This window comes from Echeneis naucrates, chromosome 21 (assembly GCF_900963305.1).
Source record: "Echeneis naucrates chromosome 21, fEcheNa1.1, whole genome shotgun sequence".
Classification (NCBI taxonomy): domain Eukaryota; kingdom Metazoa; phylum Chordata; class Actinopteri; order Carangiformes; family Echeneidae; genus Echeneis; species Echeneis naucrates.
Window position 1 is genome coordinate 15,157,473 of NC_042531.1, and position 22,321 is coordinate 15,179,793.

The following is a 22,321-nucleotide window of genomic DNA, read 5'->3' on the forward strand; positions in this document are numbered from 1 at the left end:
GACAAATGAAAATGAACAAGAGCTCCAATTAATCTCAAACTCATAAACAAAATCTTAATATAAATGAAATAACACTGCCTGAGATTCCCAAACTCCAAATATAACTTACTGAACATGGTTTTAATGTTTAAAGAAGACAACCTGAGTTACTCGTTGTTTCATCGTTGTTACATTCTGTGATTCACTTTGCCATTAGGTTTTATACCTTTATGAGCCTACATTTTTTCTTGTGAATATGCTAATTTGAAAGAAAAATCAATGGTCTGATATAAAATTGCGAAAACAGGAGTAGGAAGAATTAACTTAAAGTCTTGTCCCACACTTATGATTACCTTTCTCCTCCGTAGAAATCAGCGAGTCAGTCCCATTTGATATCTGGGGGGGGGGCATCAAAATATGACCTGATGAGTGTATGGCTACAGCTAAATAATGTTACCAGACCCTGTATGAACCATGGTAGCATTTAAAATGGACTCGAGGCTTTAGGGTTCATCTCTAACAGGAATGAAGTAACATTTAACATCCCTGCTGGTACTTTCACTATCTGCAGTATGTTCATTCTGAAGTTACACTGACGAGACTGAAACCTTATCTGACCTGGAAACTCCTATGTATCTGGGGAGAGGAGGTTTATTCACCGAACCCTCAGAGGTTCTGCAGGACTGACAGAGTTATTAACAGTCTTGTAGAGAGTTATACAACTCACATGGGTAATTTCTTTATTTGGGCTGATTCAACTTGTTCAAAAGATCAACTGTCTGACTCTGATACAACTATTGGAATGGAACAAATTGTTTAACTTAGAGAGAGACGGTGGCTTCTCTTTCATTTGGGTCTTTCTTGAGAACTGGGAGAGGTATATTTTAGCCATGATTTGTCTTATCTGCTGTTTGAATGCAGTCTGAGCCAGACAACAAGATCTATCCCTCACCTTGACAAAAAAAAAAAAAAAATGTTAAAGGGACCAAGGCTGATGCAATAAACAAAGGCCTCAAAGGGGCACCATGAATGTCTATTCAACACTTTGGCCTGTGATTCCGCTACTCATCAATTCACTTGTCTGAAAGACAATACCCTACCCTAATCTCTAATAAACACTGGTATTTATTATCTCTAAAATGAAAATATTTTAGTCCCAAAATGGTGGAGCAAACAACGGCAGCAACCAACAGACAAAAATCATTTGCACCTGTTAAAGATTTCTCTCCCACTTTTGACTCAGATTTGACTTATTTGCACAGCCCTGTCAGTGTGTCCTTCCTGTTATCTGAGGATGATGAAGGAGGGTACATGTGCAACTATCACAACTCCCAAACTGTCTATTAGTTTTCTCCTCTTTCCAATAAGTCTCCCAGAGGAATGGAATCTGAGATGTCTACACGTCTCTAATGGACCCAGTGATAGCAGGTACCTCGGGTGCACAGCGGCTGATGGCTTTGTTTGGATCCCTGATAAAGACGGGGCAGATACCGTGGCATGTACAGCAGTCTTAGAGAGCGTATTGAGCAGTTTTTCAATTTCACATTTGAAAGTGCGTTGTATTATTTTCTGGAATCTGTTCTCTGTACTTCTGTACTTCTGTTAGTTGCGACACACACATAAACAGAAGAGACACAATGGTACTTTTAGTGAAGCTGACTACTGAGCTTTTGTGGGTTTTAGAAATCAGGACCACAAAGGTCCTCTCTGACATTCCTCTCTTGTCACATCCTACAGGCGGCTTTTGCTAAATTTGTTTGAGACGAGACAGGGATGCTGGTGAATGTTATTTTGCCCAGTCATTATTTATCTGACTTCCCACAGACTACCATAAAATGAAGCACCATGTGATGAATAATTGAAGGACAAAGGGAATGGGGATGACAGATGGAAGAGTGGGGAAGTATTTAGCCTCTGCAGGTTATTCTCTCCAGGCTATCTGACTTGGCTAATGACTTGTTCTGCCAAAGAATCGCTTTTGGCACAGACTCATCATAATATTTATTCTAAACTCTGGTGTAGGACCATTTTGTTTGTAGTTTGTGACAGGGAAAAACAGATTGCTGTCATTTAAGTTTGTAACATGAAAGGAAGAGAAAAGCAACACCCCTTAGAAAAACAGCACAAAACACAACAACAAAAAAAGCATTTTAAAATAAAATGAAGCAGATGTTTCTTGAGATTGGAAAATCAGTTTTTAAGTAGCATTATACTTCCTGATGTCTCATTTTGGAAATCATACCTTACAGTAATGTTTCATGCCAACAATCACCTCTCTTTATGACTTAAGCTCAAATTTTTCTTTAAAATGAGGCTGGAGAAGCCGATAATGAAGCAGACAGGAACGTTTCTTCCTGGCCTCTATACATGACACGCATTCAGTAACACAGACAACAAATTGGATTGTATATTTTCTGAATGTAAGTTTATGAGTTTGCTTTATAGTGATAATTCATTTGAGGCTTTCTGAGTCAAGGTATGACAGAAGTTATCAATAATATATGTGCTATATATGTTAAAGTTTAAAAGTTAACTGAACAAATATTGTCAATATTGACAATAATCACAGTTGTTAAACAGAAACAAGTAGAATGTAACATTGTAAAAATCAAATGGGTAAAAGTCAGGTGAGATGGAGAGGTGTGCAAATCCTTTGGCAGTCGAGCCAAAAGCTGGAATCTTGTCTAGTAACCAGTAAATGTTGTTTCACTTAATCAATATAACATTCATTCATTCATTCATTCATCGATCTTTCCCTTGCTTATCCGTTTCCGGGTCACAGGAGGTACTGGATCCAATCCCAGCTCACAAAAGCACAGCTGCCTTCTCTTTAAATTCAGTCATTTGATACATTGTTAACATAAAGTAGCCTGAATATGAAACTACATAAAAGGATTATGATAGGCACATAGCTGTAGGTTGGTTGGAAAGCATGTTGTTGGCAGCAGAATGCCAGGACTTTAAGTGGTCACACCTCACAGTTGAGCAGAAGCAGAGCAGCCCTTCAGGAATTGCTGTACAGTCTGAGAGCAGCTCAGTGGAGCCTCAGGAATCACATCAGATGATGTTAAGACAAATACGGAGCCATGAAGGCCAACTAGATTAGCCTTTTGTATTTCATCCTGGCCTCATTTTTCAGTAGTTGTAGTTATTCCCAAACCATGTATTTTTTTTTTTTTTTTCACCCACATAAACATGGAATTACTTTTAAAATAATTAACACCAGGTGACAATGTCAAATTATCCTGTGTTGTAGAAAAGTAAATAAGCCACTTTCCTTCATCCATTTAGTGGTTTTTACTGTATAAAACATTAATTGATACAAACAAGCATAGTGGAAAAGTGTCACAACGGCTCCCATGGGTGCACTGCTGAATTTATTTTTGATCTGTTTCATAACAGAGTGAGCAGATACATCATACAGCCCTTGCTTCATTGCCAGATATACAATTTTCACTTTATCTCTGTCCTGCCACGGCCTTGGTCTCCTGCATTATCAAAACACTCGGGTCTTTCCTCAGGTTGCTGCCTGTAGATATGGCCATTAGTTCTGTTCCTGTGCTTACGGGAGAGAAATCCCAGGTCAGCAGAAGACAGTGAGACAGAAGAGTGAGTGACATCCTATCCAATTACCTGTCACCTCTACACAGGCTGGTGCAAGGAGTTGAGGAGACCACATGAGACAAGCAATTACATGGAAAAAGATTTTGATCACCGCAGAGGAAGAGCACACCTCTCGCCAGCCCCCACCGTTGTCTTTGTGCTTTAAAGTGATACCGGCTACAATACTGTGGCATTTTATATCAACACACTGGGGAGAAAGAAAGAAAGAAAAAAAAAAAAAACAGATTTACTAGCCTAAAATCTAGCCCAAAAGTGTATAAACAAGATCTTATGTATTTTATAGGCCAAGCACCTGGTCTCCTAAGGATAGGTATTAGAAAAGCCAAACAGCGATTTTGAAAAATGTGCTCTTAGATTTCTATGAGCATATTCTCAGGTGAGACGATGGAACATGTCACAGCCACTATGAAGAAAAAGGAAATGTCCCTTGAGTACCTTGAGTACCTAGATAGTAAAGTTGCATTTACAGTGGCAGTGCTAACGTGTCCTTTGATATCACTTAACCTTCAGCATAACTTACAGACAAAACGGTCAAAGCAGCTCAACTTCCAAATTCAGTGGGACGTGTATCTGTTACAAGTTAGTCCAGGAGGTTTATCATGAAAGACTGTAGGCTCAGGAAATTGATATCTGTGTCAGCTGCTTTTAAATTATTTTGTCTACCTATGTTTGCTTGTTTGTTCTCTTGACTTAACAGAGCGGCCCGTGCTGTCGGTGCCAATTTGGAACTCTTTGACCGTCCAGTGCTGTGGGCAGGCGGGGTATTCAGAGTACAGCACAAAGATAAATGTGGAAAGCCAGGAAAAAATATCGGACAGAGGAAAATAAGCAATGTAAACCTTTTCTCCATCTGTGCCTCTGCAATCATAAGGACAGATGTAGCTTTTCTAGCTGGCAAAGAGCAAAGTTTACACTTTATTTTATCAGCACAGCACTGTGATCTCAAACCTACAGCTTAAGCACACATTTATATTCATTTCACTTCATATCTGCTCTTTACTTTTACACATAAATCTAAACATAAACATTTCACAAATTTGTTTTGGGTATAAGCTGATTATGAGATACACTGTAAACGTTGTATTTATTCTGTTGTTGCCGTGTCTACAGTTGCTGATGCGCAAAGCTGAGGAGTAATTCCGATTAGTTTAGTTTAGTAACCTGCAACTTGCTCTGAGCAACATCTCCTCACTCCTGACTGAAGTAATCAAGAGCCGGCATGCATGTCGCATTTGATTTCTCTGCTCTGTAGATATTCTGTGCTGAGGTATGGCAACTTATTAAATTTCATGATGTTTAGATCAGAAAAGGTCTCACAAGAAAAGTGTCTGCTGTATTTAATTTTATGAAGTTCAGGAATAGCATAAATAGATTGCACATAAATGTGGTATCTCACCATCAGTGTGCTTGTGCATGACTATAACATCAGTTTGACACATGAACATGGGAATGATCTTGCAGCCAGTACCAGCACTGTGTTGTTGTTTTTTTTTTCCCCCACTGGCTGAAGAGAAAGGTATTCCCAGAACTCAGAATATGAATATAGCGCTTCTTCAAAAACCTCCACTATTCCCTTAGTTCCATTCACATGGCTTTGCAATTCCGATTCTCTACTGACCCACCAGTGTTATAACTCAAGGCTCATGCTAATATTGGCAAAAAATGATTGATTGTTCACGCACAAGTCTTCATGCTGGTATTAAAAGGATCCTCTTCATAATTTACAATAGCATTGATTTGAGATAAATCAGAGCAGAGGAGCTTGTCAGTCTTGCCTTTTGTGGAATGTGGGACTGCCTCTTTCATTCAGACTAGAGGTTCTGGAGCAGCCCTGGTTTGTATGTTTATTCGTTTGCCTATTCATCATAATAAAATATCACATCTCCACTCATCAGATTTTCATTAATGGAGGGAAATGAATCTCATCGCTGTACTTTGAATTTTTAAAATTACTTTTTTTTTTTTTTTTTTTTGTGGTGATGCTGAAGGATGATGAGGATTACTTTCTTTATTTGGTTAGTTACTGACTGGTCTTAATGGGAATTGCATCACTCAGTGGGCACGTGTTCATCTTGTCTTATTTATACTGCTGGCCATTCGCTCTGTGATTAGGTGTTCAAGTAGATTTGGCACTGGTGCCAGAGGGCAAAATCCTAAATTATAATAGAGGATGCATCTGGGTCATGTTTATGTTATTGCTGCTCCAAGGAAGGTAATTAATTAATGCTGCATTAGATGCTTGGCCTCAGTTTAATGTGCGCTCTAATAAGCGTCTTAGCTGGAAACATAAACACTGTAATGCATTCACTTTAAGCATTTATTTAAATAAATGATTTACACATTCAAGGAGGAATGTAACATTCAATTCATCATTACATAAACCTAAGTTATAGCTGCAGGCGAGGTGAGCGCTTCTATGTCATCTTTTGTTTGTTAAATCTTCAAAAGGATTTTCTTAACTTCTCTGGCATTTCACATTTTCACACGTCCTTCTAAACGGCAACACAGATGAGCAGATTTAGGCGTTCTGTAGATGGATAGACTGCCTGATGATAATGTGATGAATTTCTGCATATATGAATGCTGTAATTGAGGATGCACCTCGCTGCTCATAAATTACAACTGATGGAAGTGTGGCATGGGGGATGGCTTAGCGCATAATGAGGCTCGTGGCATAGGTATCATTTAATTAAAAAGTGTTTTGACAAAGAATGCATGAATCCAAACAGTCAAACTTAACTCAGCAAGAGAAGTTGAAGATGGATGATGAGTAAACTCAGCAGATGCTCATAGAGAAAAATAAAAAAAAAATAGCTGCTGCGCTGAGAGAAAACACATTGTGGTAAATTTCCAATTAAATGTCATCTCAATTAACCGGTAATTAAAAGTGCGGTGCTGCTTTTGAAGTTACAGCATTGTATGTTGAGAAGGCTCTTTTGTACAACTGAGCACACATGGAGGTAATGGATGTGTTGTGTGTAACAGGCTTAATAAAGTCTTGGGACAGTGCAGCAGAGAGAGTCAGATCATTACAGCCAAAAAACTCAAAATCATTTTATAAGAGTGCGTGTTGGTCTAAAATTCTGTTGTCTTCATATTCAATGCATTAAACTGACAATATTGACAAAGTTACAATTGCGTTTCATTAAAAAAGTAACTAAATGTTTGGGTTTAAACGTTTCAAGCAGTGTAGTAAAATATAATCATAATATCTCTTATAAACACCACATTATCCCACGCAGTTGAAAAATTTTGCCCTCACCCCCGAAATTCTGTAAGATTTGAATTTGACTCAGTGAAGCTTTCACTAAATTTAATTGAAGGGCCCAGAAAGGAATAAAATTTAACACTGCTGAGTCTTTCTGTGACTGTGTTGTTCACTGCTGTTTAGGAGACAGTTTGCTGCTCTGCTGTTTGCGCCCTCTTTGTCTCTGTCTGTCTGGTTTCGGGCCATGGTAGAGGTTGCTTTCGCTGTGTTAGTTGTTATTGTTGTAGAGCTTTGCTATCATTTGTCCAACTTAAGGGTTCAGTCGAACACTGCTGAAAAAGACAAGATGTGTTTAGTCATGCAGTACTGCCTGTATTTAATTTCTTTCTTCTCTTGTATTAGAGTGGAATTTGCTGAACATTTTTTGCCAGTTCTGTTTATGTATTTTTTTCTAATGCCAGGATGTGAATGGAATAGTAAAATAGCTGGGACCTCTTGGGCCTCAGAGCCCCCTGGAGGTTTGGGCACAGCAACTGTGGCAGGAATAAAGGAGCTGTAGGCGACTGGTTCCTCCTGAGGGCCTGACAGATGCTGATGCTGACAGATTGAGAGAGTGATTATTCAGAGCTTAGGAGATGAACTAGTGCTTGTGTTAGCGGGCTCCCCTGGCAGCGGAATCACTCCCAATCACACCTCCATAAATCACACACACATATTCTGGCACAGTTTGAAAACAGTACCATTGAGTAAAGGTGATGAAAGAGTGGTAATCATGAACGAGTGCCATCAGTGACTGTAGGAGCAGTGCACTCAGCCGAGAGCAGGAAGGACATGTGCTGCGTTGACACACAGGGTCTTCAGACACAGATGTGAATTGCTGCTCTTCTTATTTTCTTGGGAGCTTTCATGTCTTTTTAGGGTTTAACCTGTAAAGGATTTTTTTTTTTTTTTTTTTTTCTGCTTTAGTGGAACAGTGAATGTGATCTTTGAGTAAGTTACATAGCACTAAGGCTGGAGGTGGGTGTATGATTAAATGTTTTGAAATAAAATTAAATTTGTCTCTCTATGTGTTAATTAGTGTAATTAAAATGCACTCGTATGCGTAGATGTTTCCACAGCAATGTGATATGAGTGATAATCATCTGGTGGAAATGTGGTATTCCTCCAGTTCAAAGCGCATCAAATATCTTTGAAGTTGTAAACAAATAGCCTGACACTTCACATCATCAAAAGCCAGAGTTCAAACTGAAGTAAAATCACATTAGTTCAGTATGAAACAACAGGCTTCATGTGAGGAAAAATACTGAATAATTAATGCAGATCTGTAGATAGAGACAATTTGAACAAATTCACTGTGTACTGTATAGATTTTCCAATGAAGGTCCACATTTGTCAGTCCATAAAATTCAATTAGTTTAATTAGCAACATTTAATGGTGTGTGTCAGTGATTTATTTGTATGTTTCATGGTCTCTGCTGGCCTACATGAAATAACCTGACATGCCTTTTGTTAGAGACAAACATTTTTTCACACAGCTTTTCACTTCAAGAGAACGTGACCTCTAAGTAAAACTATATTCTACAATTAAATGAATAAAGAAATGAAAAAAGCCCAAAAATTAATGGCCCACACCTCAGGACCTTATCCGAAGATTCAGTCTGCCGTTTTCCTTTGTGTTGATACTGACAATATACGGGATACACTCAGGGCCCACAAACTTCACGTTGTTTATAACTTGGAATGGAACTGTACAAATAAAGACTGCTCTCAGCATCAAATACAGTACATACATCCTACTGCGGAACTGGGGAATAAGCATTTTGTTGTATATCATATATGATGATTTGCAGAACAATGCATAGACACAAGCTTGCAAACAGTGTGACCTCCAAGTGCAGAACTAACAGCAAACTAATTGTATGTGTGTAAGTGTATGTGCATGTGGCTCATTCAACACACAAACAATCAAGACATAATGAGCATTGATCTTCTGTTCACTGTTGTTCAACTGGCTTTGTACTTCTCTTTAGGACAATTGTATGACTGCTGATGTAACGAGAGCTGAGAAAGGAGATATGCAACATCATCCTGAATAAACTCAGACAAGCTTCCTGTTGTCTTCTGCCTACCTCCTATCCTGTAAAACTCATTACGTGTTGCCCTGCTGCTCAAATACTCAGAGGGTTCAGGTTTCTGTGAATTTTCTCACCTGTTCATTTGAAATGTCTTATTCATGCAAAGTGAATGAGCAGTGGTCCACTGCTGGCTTTCTCGGTATTGCCTCAGTTACAGCTGTGGGACTTAGCATTGTTTGGCGAGGAGGGGGGGGGGCTGTGTAGCCTCCTCCAATGGGCTGATCACGCCCCAGCCATCTATCTTTCTTGCTCTCCTGCTCTCCCTCTTCCTTTGTCTCTTATTGTTGTTTTTTCTTTCTTTTTTTAAAATCCCAATTTGTGTGGTGAAAACCCGACTAGATCAGAGAAAGGTGGTCATGTTCTTGTTATTATGTCTCCACATGTGCATTTGCATATTCTAGCACTTTCAACCCAATAGACAAACAGTTCAATTAAAAAAAAAAAAAAAGAAAGAAAAAAACTTAGTTACAAAATATGTAAATTAGCTTTGTCTCCAATGGCAAAGATTCAGTTTGATGTGTTGTACCTTTAGAAAAACGAAGTATAAGACAAAAGGATCAGATGAATGCATGATAATAATGTTAGTTACACTGAAAGTCCCCATTAACATTGCAAAGCCAGGATGAATAAACTCAATGATGTGCTTCGATGAACTGTGAAACAATTCAGCAGTTTGAAATATGCCCCCTAAAGCAGAAAGCAACAGCTTCAAAGTAGCATTGTCAAAGACAGTCCTGGGAATAAAGTGTTAACAACTGATTTCTCTGGCACGGAAGACATAAAACATTTTCAGCAACTTGTCATTCGAAAGCAATTTAGGAAGCAGTAGGATCTCATTATTACATCAATTTAATTCCAATTAGAGGAAATTAATCAAATTATCTCTTTCATAGCATGTGGCAAAGGATCTGGAGGAGAAGAAAACGTGACTGATGTAGATAACCATATCATATCAGCAAACCGATTTCTGTTTTTTTTTTTTTTTTTTCTCTTCTGATTTATGTCTACTTAAAATGAAAAGGTCAGAAACTAAATTAAGAGGGCATGTATAAGTTTTTGGATTGAGTTTTATGAATCACAAATTAATTTGAGTTATACTACAGCCAAAACGTAATTGGACTTTTAAGTTACTTTAATCTACAGATTCTCCAGGTGTTAACATGGAGCGTATCACTGTATCATGGCACATTGTTGTTTTGATATCAGAGCTTATTAAATCAAGAAACTGTGCCGAGTGTCAAATGCAAGTATTTAGCAAAACGTGCATTATTATCCAACAATGTGTCATGCATAATCAGGGAGAGAAATTGACTCCATAAAAGAATTATAGCAATCAAAGGAGCAGTGCGGTATAGGGCTGTTTATGCATGACAGCCACCTACCGCTGAAGCTTGAGTTCCCAAAATGTATTCTTCTTTATCAGGTGTAAGACCTCAGCCTGGAGTTGAGATTGTCAGGGATTGATACATGGTGTCTTTGTGGTGTTTTTGGTTCATGTACATGTACGCTTTTCGCATGCCTTTTGAAAACATTTTGAACTTGATATCTGCAAATGAAAGGACGGCAGTTTTTCGAGAAGCAATTCGTCACCAAGTGGGTTTGAAAAGTTTGTAGAAATGGAGCCTGTGGTCAGCGTTGAATTTATATAAGTAGCACATTTTGAAGTTGATGCAAGTTTTTACTGTTTATACTTGTGTGTGTGTGTGTGTATGCGGGGGTTGGGGGGCGCCAGCAATTTTGTTACCTCAATGACTGCAAACTACTGCTACTTTCCACTGTCAGAAAAGGAAAATTACTTTGAGACACTATGCTTTTTTCACACAGACTTCTGGTCTGGGTAAGGGCGGGGCACACCCTGGACAGGTCACCAGTACATCACAGGGCCAACACACAGACAGACAGAGACCAACAACCACTCACACACACACTCAGACCTACAGACAATTTAGAGTCACCAGTTAACTCAAACATGAAGTCTTTGAATGGTGGGAGGAAACTGGAGTACCTGGAGGAAACCCACACAGGCACAGAGAGAGCATGCAAACTCCGCACAGAAAGGCCCCAGATCAAACCCACGACCTTCTTACTGTGGGGCAACAGCGCTAACCACCATTAAGCCCTTGTGTGTTTCTGTCTTTGACATATAGAAATGTAACTGGGGCAGAGATTAGAGTTATATTTCAGATACTTAACAATTTATTCATGAGTAAAATGTATTTTTGAGGTAGTTTATGCAATGAGGAGGTTAGCTTGTCTATTTGACTTAACTCTGCACTTAAACTCTAAATAGACCCTTCAGGCACTGACTAAACTGTCAGACCTTATGAGATATGACATATTGTAGCATCTGCTCGCTTGTTAACCGTCTTGTGGTGTGATGTTAGATGTTCACAAAGTTATCAACACACAGGAGGGAAATTGTGTTTTGATTTTTTTAGTTCCCTTTAAAGACACCGTGGAACAAAAGTTGATACATTACTGATAGCGCCAATGGTCTATCCTTTTAACTAGGTGGGATCATGATATAAAAAAAAACACTAGATAGTGACACCAGATACTAGATAGTGTGAAATTGAGCCTTATTTTGCTGTTTGTGTTTATCTAATAGTTTAATATCTGATGAACCGATCAAGATAATCTCATTCTAATAATACACTGTTTGATGAATACTCATAACAGCAATCGTTATTATTAAGAGAAAAATTTCTATTTTTAATTCATGGTTTTGCATATAAGTTCCTCTAATCTTCTGCGGTTGGAACGCAACATCCACAGCAGTGAAATCAGACAATAAGTGACAGTGAGAAGAGAAATCTGTGTTACGAAATCTTGAAAAAGTGTTTCTCAGACACACACAGGTTAAGAATAAAGTTACGTTTGTTTTTTGTTTTGGTTTTTTTTTCTGATCTGGCTGTCATTAAAAAAAATGACATTTGGATGTCATAATGTTCTGAAATCTGCGGCTTGTGAAAAATGATTCCAATATTTATCTTGGTGACTGTGGGGCAAAAGAGTCATAATCTGTCATCCTGCTCACTTCTGCCATTCGGATGAACAGAAAGCAGCTGGTCTCCTAAAGGGGCAGGAGGTGCTGAGAACTCTGTGACACGTAAGTGCACGGTCTCCTTGTTCAACTGTCCTCGGGTCTGTGTGTGCGCCCGACATTACTGAATAAACTTCAAGATTCAATGTTATTACAAGTCTCTTATCTTTTACAGACAGAAAATGTCTACTTCCAAATGAAATTCCTTCGACGGTTTGATTTGATTATTCAAAAATTTTCCCCACCAACATTGTTAGGTGTATGTCAAGAGAACTCCACAGTGTGCTGTGAGGAACCACAGCAAATGGCCATTCATGCCTTTTGATTGATCTGTTTTTCAATGAACCTCATTGTCTTTGTCCAGAAGATGCATAGATTACTGCCCAGTGAGTATACTCGCACTGTTCAAGAGGTAACTTTATCGTGATAAAAGCAACAAATTTTTTCATTTTTTTACTAAAAGAGCTAATAACGCTCTTCAGATATATTAAATGATTGAATGTCTGGCCCATCTGCTCGCCATATGACGCACGGGCAAAGATATTGATCAGCCGAGAATCACAAACCTAATTGAATCTAGCCCTCTGTGACCAAGAAACCAACTTTGTATTTTTTAGTATCGATGTTCACCAGTAGCTTGATTACTTTCGTCCTTTTGTTCCTTTCTTCCTCACTTCATGAATAACGCAATCATGAAGGTTACGTGAACGGCCTTTACTTGTGCTTGATTGCTTGCTGCCAGATAGCTGCAATTAAAATCATAATTTCGCTTTTCTAAAGCTGTAGGTTTTAATTAAATTGCCCTCCATGTGTGTCTCTTCTTGCTTACAGGTCAGTGGGGTCAGTGTATCGGAGACGAGTGTGGTTCTGGCGGGGTTCAGACAAGGACAATATGGTGTGTCCACAGAGAGGGTTGGACAAGCCACCACTCCCACTGCCAGCACATTAACAAACCAGAAAGCCAGCGGCACTGCTTCAAGGTCTGTGACTGGCATCAGGACCTCTTTGAGTGGGAGGTGTCTGACTGGGGGAACTGTGCTCTCGTCCCTTTTTTTTCCAATGAGCTCAAAATGAGGACAACGGAGTGTATTACAGCACAGCATGGCATCCAGAGGCGACAAGTCCACTGTGTACGCACTTCAAACCGTACCACAGTCACCTCCAGGATATGTGAATTCTTTTCTCAGAAACCAGCGCTGGAGCAGGCTTGCCTCGTCCCCTGCCCTCAGGACTGCGTGGTTTCAGATTTCACCTCCTGGTCACGTTGCAGCAAAACCTGTGGTGCTGGGCTGCAGCATCGGACTCGTCACGTCCTGGCCACGCCGATGTACGGAGGAGCAAACTGCCCCAACCTGACAGAGACGAGGACTTGTTCTAGCCCCGTCAGCTGTCCTGCTGGCGAGGGCGAGTACCAGTACAGCCTTAAGGTAGGGGCTTGGAGTGAGTGTCGACGAGCCCACGTCAAGGATGCTGTGTTGAGTGGAAGGACCACAGTGGACTTTGGCTCTAGCTCCAGTGAGAACACAGTTACTCGGCACACAACAGGTTCCCACCATCACCACCACCACCACCACCACCTCACTCATGTGCACACCAAATACCCCATGTCCTGGGAACTGGAGGTGGGATATCAGACACGACAGGTCCGCTGCACACAGAATGACGGCAGGAACGCTATGCTGAGGTGAGCCAGTCACAAGCACAGTGGAGTGACTACAATGAAAACGTGGGAAATAAGCGCTGAGGCAAAATACAACATTTGGTTAAGACCAAGATAAGACCAAGATTATGATGACAGCAAAGTTGTTTTGTGAGATGAGCAGGTTCACAGTTGGTCTGGGGAACAGGCCTGTACAGATAACTGGATTTGCCTCCCATTAATCTCTTTCTACTGGTGTAAAGCATGAGGCAGCCAGTCAGAATGCCGTGTAGCTGAACGCAGGTGTCGCTAAGGTGAAATGATCCTAATGGAGTTGATTGCTTTTATGGTCCTTCCACACTCAAATTGTCTCATAACATGAGAGGGACATGATCAATGGTCACTCCCCCCTCATGATCCCAGTGGGACAATTTCTTCACGCTGAGGCGCATTCCGTGGACTACAATGGTTTTTATTGATGGTGGTTAGTTATTCAATTATAACTAAATTATGTGCAAGCTGGTGTTTCACCAACACACGGCATGGGAGTGAGCCACTATTGTGTTAAATGTCAAGTGTCCCCCCCCCACCCCCACCCCCGCCATCCCTTCCCCCTTGCTCCTGCTGTTGGAGCTAACCCTGGTATTTTGGATTTGATAAGAATGGCTTTTTCTACATATGCTCACACACACCTTCACATGCAGTCATAAACAACTTTCCCTCTTGTGTGCTTTCCGCTAGGAGCCTGAAAATCATTGCATGTATATATTATATTGACTAAATGCCACTATACCATCTGCTTGGTGTAAAGTGACACTGTGAGCTGGCTGTTCAGATCAATCAGCAACTGCCATTCATGGGAGCTACTGTAATAAAAGCCACCTATTAGAATAAGACCCTGGCAAAATGATACGTTGTTTGTTTGACATTGGGTTTGTATGTATTGTCATGAGTAGCTCATTGGAATTGTGCTCAGACCATTGAAAGCTAAACAACGCTTGCTACAGTATTGTGCTATTTGCATGATGAGTTTTGTCTCTCTTATGCTTTTTGAGATGGAAGAGGTTAAAACTGGATGTCTTTGATGTGTGTTTGATATTTACATGTTATAATCATCTCCCAAGCTGGCTCTCTGGCTTTATGGCTCGAGTGTTAAGGGACAGTTTACTGTATAGTGCCTGATTAGCACGGTATTTACTAAATGGTGGGATTGGAGCTTTTGGATATGGATTTCCCGCCTGAGTTCTGACTCATTCTGCTTTTCTAATTACAGCCTAATTAAAAAGTGAAATTCTACAATGAGCATTGTACTCATCTTACTAACCTAGGCAATTACATTGTCCAAATGAAACAATGGAACCCCTAATTACACGACTAATGTGCTTGTTTCATAATTTTAGATGAACATATCAGCTCTTTATTCCATTTGTGTTAAAAGTTAATTTTATGAGACCTTAACTGTTTGGACTTTAAGGCTTTGAGTGTTGTCATGCAGTAAGTGAGTAGAACCATCAAGGGTTATTTGTTCATCCGAAAAGCAGCATGCCCATTTGAATGTTGGCCAACATGATTGTGCATTCCGATAATAGATGTAATATTAAGTTCATCTACTGTCCCCGAGTCCATCTCAATCCCAGCCATGCCCAATATCACTTCTACTGCTCGCACTCTCTATGTGTTTTCACATTGTGTTTTACAATTGTGGTAATCTCATTCTCCTTTTTCTCAAACTGCAGCCTCTGTACCAAGGACAGCTTCCCCCTGACCTTCCAGGCATGTGTGATGCCCAAAGACTGTCAGACATCTGATTGGTCATCGTGGAGTGCATGCTCTAAAACCTGTCGGTCCACCGACCTGTCTCCCGGTTACCGTCTCAGGTCACGGATCATGACGCAGATCCCAGTTGGCGGGGGGAAACAATGTCCTGCCCTTGAGGAAAAAGAAGCTTGCAACATTATAGGAGATTTACTTCCAAACTGCCCCAGGTGATTCATAGTATTGATGGCGGTGATCTCATTTTAAGTTAACAATGCTGAAACTGAAACTCTGTTTATCGCCTAATGCAAATGTTTATGCAGAACATACTGCAAATGATGATTGAATAATAATTAATTTTTCTTCCCTGAGCTTTTTCATCTGAATAATTGTAAGAGAAAGCCTAGAGACAGCAAATATTCATAATTCAACTATTGACTTCCTTGTGTGTTTTTTTTTTTTTTTTTTACCACAATTATCTTGTGACACATACAAAACTTTATATGTTGCCGAGAGTTGCAGTGGACATGAGATGAATGACCAACAGTGTTTGACAGAGCTTCATTGCTTTAGGATTGGTTAAGATAAGGTTTAGCTAAAATTACGTGCAGTAAACAAAGTAGTCAATAGAGAATTGTTTTCCCTGCTGGTTGATTTTGTTTTATTTGTTAAATCTTCATGGAGTGCCTGAGAGCAGAGGATTTACATGATTAGGGAAAACTCATTACGGAAATTAAGCATTTGATAGATTACTATGGGCTGTTGTTCTGGTAAACTCCTCAGATTTTATTGCTTTTTGTGCCACTACATTTTTAATAGTTGAAATCAAACATTTGTTTAGAACCTTTGAAATGAAAACAATCAGGCCTCTCTCTTTCTAATACGCTTTTGGAAATTTAGTGCTGCTATGTTTAAACTGCACATATCTGGGTTGGTTTCTGAATGTCTTGACAATGCATGAATGTAGTGCTTGTGGATACATCAAATCTAACGCATGTCTTTGTGTCGGTAAGGTATCTGTGGGGGACCACTGACTGGGGTGACTGCCGTGTCCTCCCCTTACTGAGTCAGCAGGACCGTCGGCTGGCTAACGTCAGTATTCTGTGTGGAGAGGGCATCCAGACCAGGAAGACCTATTGTGTTCAAGTCCCTGATGTCTCAGCACCACATCACAGGAAAGAAGGTGAGACCAGAAACTCTTTTGTCATAGTTGAACCAAGGCCTTCTGGGAGTGCTTGGTGCCTCAAGAGATATACCAGAAATAAATTCTGTAAAAATTCAGCAATCGGCTTTGCTGTAAGATATGTGCATTCATTATTAATGTGTGAACCTGCATGGAGGGCTTGGTGCTTATTTTGGTCATTTGGGTTCTAAAAAAGTGGTTGTGTTGCTAAAGTATTGATTATAGTGCAGGGGATAATCCCTATTATCTTCTTTTTCAAACTCTGTGTTCTTCAGCTACAATATAATGTGTGTAAGACTGTCAACAATGAACACTCACTGCTCTGCATGCCGAAGAGCTCATTTTACCTCTCGGGGCTTGAATTTCATTGTGGAGTTGTGAGAATTTTGCATGTTTTATTTGTATCCCGAAAATTAATTACCCATCAAGCGGGACTTCCCTGCAGGGAATTAGTGCGATGGTATACTGTAATCAGTTTTAATGTTGAAACGACTGGCTGAAGCACTGTTTGAGTCCAGACCGTCTTCGGAAAGGAGTTTCTCCCTCCCCAGCTCTGGCTCTTACCGACCTCCTCCTCCCATCTCCAGGTGCACCGAGCTCTCTGCTGCTGTGCTCCGTCCTTTACGAAGTTTACAATGCTAACGCTGCACAAGTGTTCCCGTGTAGAGATGGGATTAATGGATCTTTGAAGGGAGCCGTTCAAAAGACTGGCTCGTTGTTATATTTATTTATTTTTTAGACGTCAACCAGGGGTAACACATTTTTATGCATTCATTCATTCATCTTCTACTGCTTATCCATTTCCTGCTCGCTGGGATTGGTGCTGAAGTAAGTCCCAGCTCACACCGGGTGAGGGCGGGGTACACCCTGGACAGGTCACCCATCCATCACAGGGCCAACACACAGAGACCAACCAACAGAGACCAACAACCACTCAGACCTACGGACAATTTAGAGTCACCAGTTAACACAAACATGGTGTCTTTGGATGGCGGGAGGAAATAATATAATATATATATTGGTGGGAATTATTCTTCAGTGTTGATTGTAATTTCAAATGGCCATGTCATGATGCAGGCCCAGTGGTGTCTGAGGGAGCGTTAGGTGAAGCTAGAATAATGGTGATCGGGCCTTTTACACTGGTGTGGAGGCAGAACTAGTTGAATCTGTGGAAGTAGAGGAACTTTCATCCTCATTAGTGCCGGAGTCAGTCTGTTCTTTTCTCACATCTGACACCATTACAGCGGGTTTTCAGTTTACATATGGCGATGTAAATTGTTGCCCCAGACTTGAATGAAATGCTTTTATATTGCATTGAGCTCTACCTTGTCTGTTGTCCGCAGAAAAGTGCATCCAGCATGCAGCTACTCTTCCTTTGGCTCATTTTGGTAGTGTTTTTTGAGTCAGTCAGGCAGCGCTCGCTACTTATTCATGTGAATGGAAACTCACCAGAAACAGCATGGACATTTTGCAAATAAAAAGAACAGCTCGCCACTGCGACTTGGCTCTCTTTATTAATTTAAAAGAGCTCACATATTGAAAGTGAAATTGTTATTTTTGCGTTTTTATTTATTTATTTATTTAATAATTTTTTTTTTGTGATCGTTTTATAACCAGCAGTATTGAAAATCATATCGAATGCCACATTTTAAAATTGTAGTATTGTGACAATGACAAACTAACTAACTAAATTAATTAATTAACTAAAAAAAAGAATTGCCAAGTGACGAACATGTCATGCGAGCAGTTATTTTCCATATTAAATGTTCTATGGAGGCAAGACACTGCAAATAAAGAGCATGCCAACAAAGATGCCACATAAGAAAGAACATACTAGAGTAAGAAAAAGACAGCTAGAGGACAATTAGAAGCCTTTAAACTCGTGCAGAGTGATATGAGAATTAGATGATGTAAGACTTTCAATTATTTAAATTAAACTATTTTTTTTTTCTCTTTAATGAAATTATTAAATTATTTAAATTTATTTTAATTAATTATGTAATCATTTAAATTAAACCCTTTTTTGAAAATGAATTTCAAGTCCTGGTTCTAAAGTTGTGATGTTTTTAATTTCAGCAGATTTTTATTTTTTTTTTTTTTCATTTCAACATATAAAATGTCCAATTCCTCCTCGGGGAAACATAACAAGCCACTGAGCAGCAAAGAAAACAAAAACAAAGCGTGACAGCTTTGACCTGTTTACCCAAATTTCAACATGCAGCTCTGTCATGTCTGTCAAATGTTCGGTAAAAAAAAAACAAAAAAAAAAAAACCCAACTTGCTAATCTGACCTATTTGTTGGTTGCAGTCTATGCAGTTTTTTCATGTTGGCGATTCAAATGAATTCTCTTCAGTTTTATTAGTATGTACCTAGTCATAAAAAAGATTACAAGGACATGACAGACTTAATAGATACTATAAACCCAATAGTTCAGTCAGTGGGTGAGCCCTTGGAAAGTGAAAGGAAAAGCTCCCTTTTGACAGAACCAAAATCAGGGTGGATGCCATCTGCTCCAACCATTCTATTTCCATTCTTATGATCTTATGAGGTAAAAAAGTTCACAATAGAAGCCCAATTTCACCAGTTGAAGCACAGCAGCCTTCGTGTCACTTTGTGTAAGTGACCATAAGGCTGCAGCTATGGATTATGTTTGTAATTATGTATCTATTGATTATTTCATTTATTTATCAAATTATTCAATCGTGTAATGATTGAATAATTTAAACATTGAATAGCAACGGTAAACATGAGAAAAGAGACTAAAAATACCTTGATAATTTTTTGCAATCAAAAAATTCAATTTACTCAAGTAATCATTTCAGCCATGAGTGACTTTGGTAAACTGCAGATGATGTCTCCTGCTGAGGTTTGAAATTCATGTAACAATAGAATAAGTCCATTACCGGTGCTTATTGGTTGATAATTATATGTTGTAAATACATGCATTTTAATGTGCAGGTTTGGCTCAGCAGCTATAGCAGAATGTCCATTAATTGCAGGGATGTTGGTTCCATTCCCAGCGGTGAGCTCCAATTGTTTAAGTCATTGAACAAGAACCTACCACGCTGTTAGTTCAGTCATTGTGTGCTTATTCATGAGAGGCAACTTGTTGATAAAGGTGTTCTCTTTATATAGCAATAATGATAATTTTACCTTTGATATCAAAGTTTTATTTATTCCCAAATGTTTCTTTTCTTTTGGTATGTACTGTGGAATTAAAAACCCTGACGTGACTAATACAACCTCTAGTCAAGGACATTACTGCCTGTCCATTGCATCTGCCATGTATGTGCTCCCATCTAGAATAAGCATATGCAAAAATTAACATATTCATCAGGAGAAAAGGGACAGACAGATCCCTAGTGGGCTATGGTAATCAGCAGCTAGCATGGCACAAGAGTCCTACTTTAGAAATTCTTCTAACTGTCATAGAAAAACTCCACAGTGCAGAAACTGTGATGGACGATTCCTGAGCTCTATCCCTCTAGACAAACGTGGATGACCTCACAAATGCTCACAGACCAGTGTTATTCCAGCCAAAGTTTAAGAGTATTTTCATTAGTGTTTTCAGCCTAACCTGCTTATGTTAGAGTGGAAATTGAGCCAGCTAAATCACTTTAATGTGGGGGTGGACACAGCAGCATCTACGATAGCAGTATATTGTACAAGCATCTGCGTAATTGTGTCTGCCCTATGTTATAAGAGAAAATCGTTATTTTAAGTGAAAGATGGTAGCGTAAAAAAAGTGGAATGTGGTAAAAAGGTTTTATGAGTATGAGAAATACACCGAATGTCAACTTGTAGTGCTGTGTTTCCACAGTAAATTATGATCTGTATATTGAATTAGGCGTGGATCATATTCAGGTAGAATTGTACATCACTGATATCACATAATATCGACACAGGTTTCACAGCAACAACATGACAAATTTAGTTCATACAAGAAAACAAGAAAGATAACGTAGTTAGTCACAATGGGAGAAAAGCTGCAGTCTAACCCCTGAGTCAGGAGGCGATCGCAGGTAAACAACACAGTTTAATGTGCGTTGTCTGCTGCTGTTTTCCTTTCAGGACAGGCGACTCAGTTTCAACAAGGTTTCTGCTATAGCAGAAATAAGACCCACTCGAAAGGTTGCACACGCTTTTGCCACCGGTTCTGTATGTCGCACTGCCGTATCCAAAAGTTATTACAATTTACCTCTTTTATTTATTTAAACATCCAATATTCTGCATTCTAAAATTCAAATAGCTCCATGTACTGTATAGGTATAGCAAGATGATTCCTATCTTCCTGATGATTTTGGATACAAATTAACACTAGATTGGGATTCCCCTTGCTGCTGCTGACTGTGATTTCTTTGTTATATGAAAAAATAAAGGAATGCCTAAGTTAGGCCGATCCCTTTTAGCGCTTGCCATTTCCACAAAGTCTGAGATGAAGTTTCCCAAGTTTTAGTTTTGTCTGTGCCTCACTTTCTTGTGTCTGCTGTGGGTGGAGGCGCTATTCGCTCAGCAGGCTACACACCAGTTTCCTTCTGTCAGAAGAATAGAACTCACTTTCTGTGTAGTGGAAGTTTCTCTTTGGAAAGGCAAACAACTTGAGTGAATGAAGGCTGAAGCCTAAAAATTGTCAAAGTCTTGCTCTTGGTTGAATCACAATTTTTTGCATCACTCCAGCAATGCCACAGATATTTAATCAAGGCGTTGTCTACACCGTTAAAAACTCAGAATCCAGGAAGCAGCATGAACATTTATTTAGTTCATTTATGGAGCTAGAGATTAAAAAAAGCAAGAAGTAAAACTTGATAGAATCACTAAGGTAACCAGTGTTATTATATGTGCTGTAAAGACAAATTTCATAATTCATAAAATCACTACATCACTGCAACTATTTCATTAATTATACTTTTTTTCATAAAACACAACAGCTTTCAGCTACAAGATCCACATCTGAAAATCACACCTTATCTAGCATATTTGCCTGAATTTCTTTCTTGTTGTAGTGTCTCCTAAATGAGACCTGGGTGGCTTCAGGGTGTTTTGACAGTTGCAGTGAGATGCCGATTTCACTTTACAAATGTGTGCAGAGACATTATAGAAGATCAGAGGTTTAGTTCTACTGTGACTATACCATCTTTGTAAAGAATATCAATGAAGGCAGCTCTTTGAACTGGTGGATTTGAGGAACAAAGATCAATTCGTCAGCTGTAATGTATGTCTCAGCGTGACCTACACAGCTTTAGCTAATGCAAACAGATGTGACTGTGCTCAGGAAATCTGGAGAGCTACTTGGTCTGGTACTGTGGAAAGCAATTTGCGCCTCTTGGATGTCGTACTGCAGTAATGCAATTGATAAACACACAAGAAACTCCAATTTAGGCAACAAGGCAGAAAGATCTGCGCCGGGCACTTTATCACTATGTTTAAGCAAACATCTAATTTCTACAAAGGAGATCAAACACCATGTAAATTACTTTTGGTGAGAAGACAAAAAGCACAATGGACATTTAGTGAATTTCTCTTTGGGCTCTCATTTAAATGGAAATTTTAGCCTCAATATGTGCAGAGGTGCATCCAAATGGAATATTAGATTGAACAAATCCCTGCGTTGTGGACAGGGAAAAAAAAAAAAAAAACCTCTTATACTATGTGAGAGACTGATGTCAAAGCCTATTACTGGTGGCAGAACTCTCTGTGATTTACAAATGATGCCAGCCATGCTTAGCAGTGAATTGGTTGTACTTTGTCTTGCTT

General features: G+C 39.4%; 1 protein-coding gene across 1 annotated transcript in view; it reads left to right on the forward strand.

Moving 5' to 3' along the window:
* The window catches only part of thsd7ba (thrombospondin, type I, domain containing 7Ba), a 184,093-nt gene that overhangs the window by 85,627 nt on the left and 76,145 nt on the right, over positions 1–22,321 (forward strand). Inside the window, exons 5-7 of the mRNA XM_029530839.1 lie at positions 12,821–13,673; positions 15,365–15,613; positions 16,397–16,566. Of these exons, the coding sequence (XP_029386699.1) occupies positions 12,821–13,673; positions 15,365–15,613; positions 16,397–16,566 (1,272 nt within the window). The remainder of the gene's footprint in view (positions 1–12,820; positions 13,674–15,364; positions 15,614–16,396; positions 16,567–22,321) is intronic.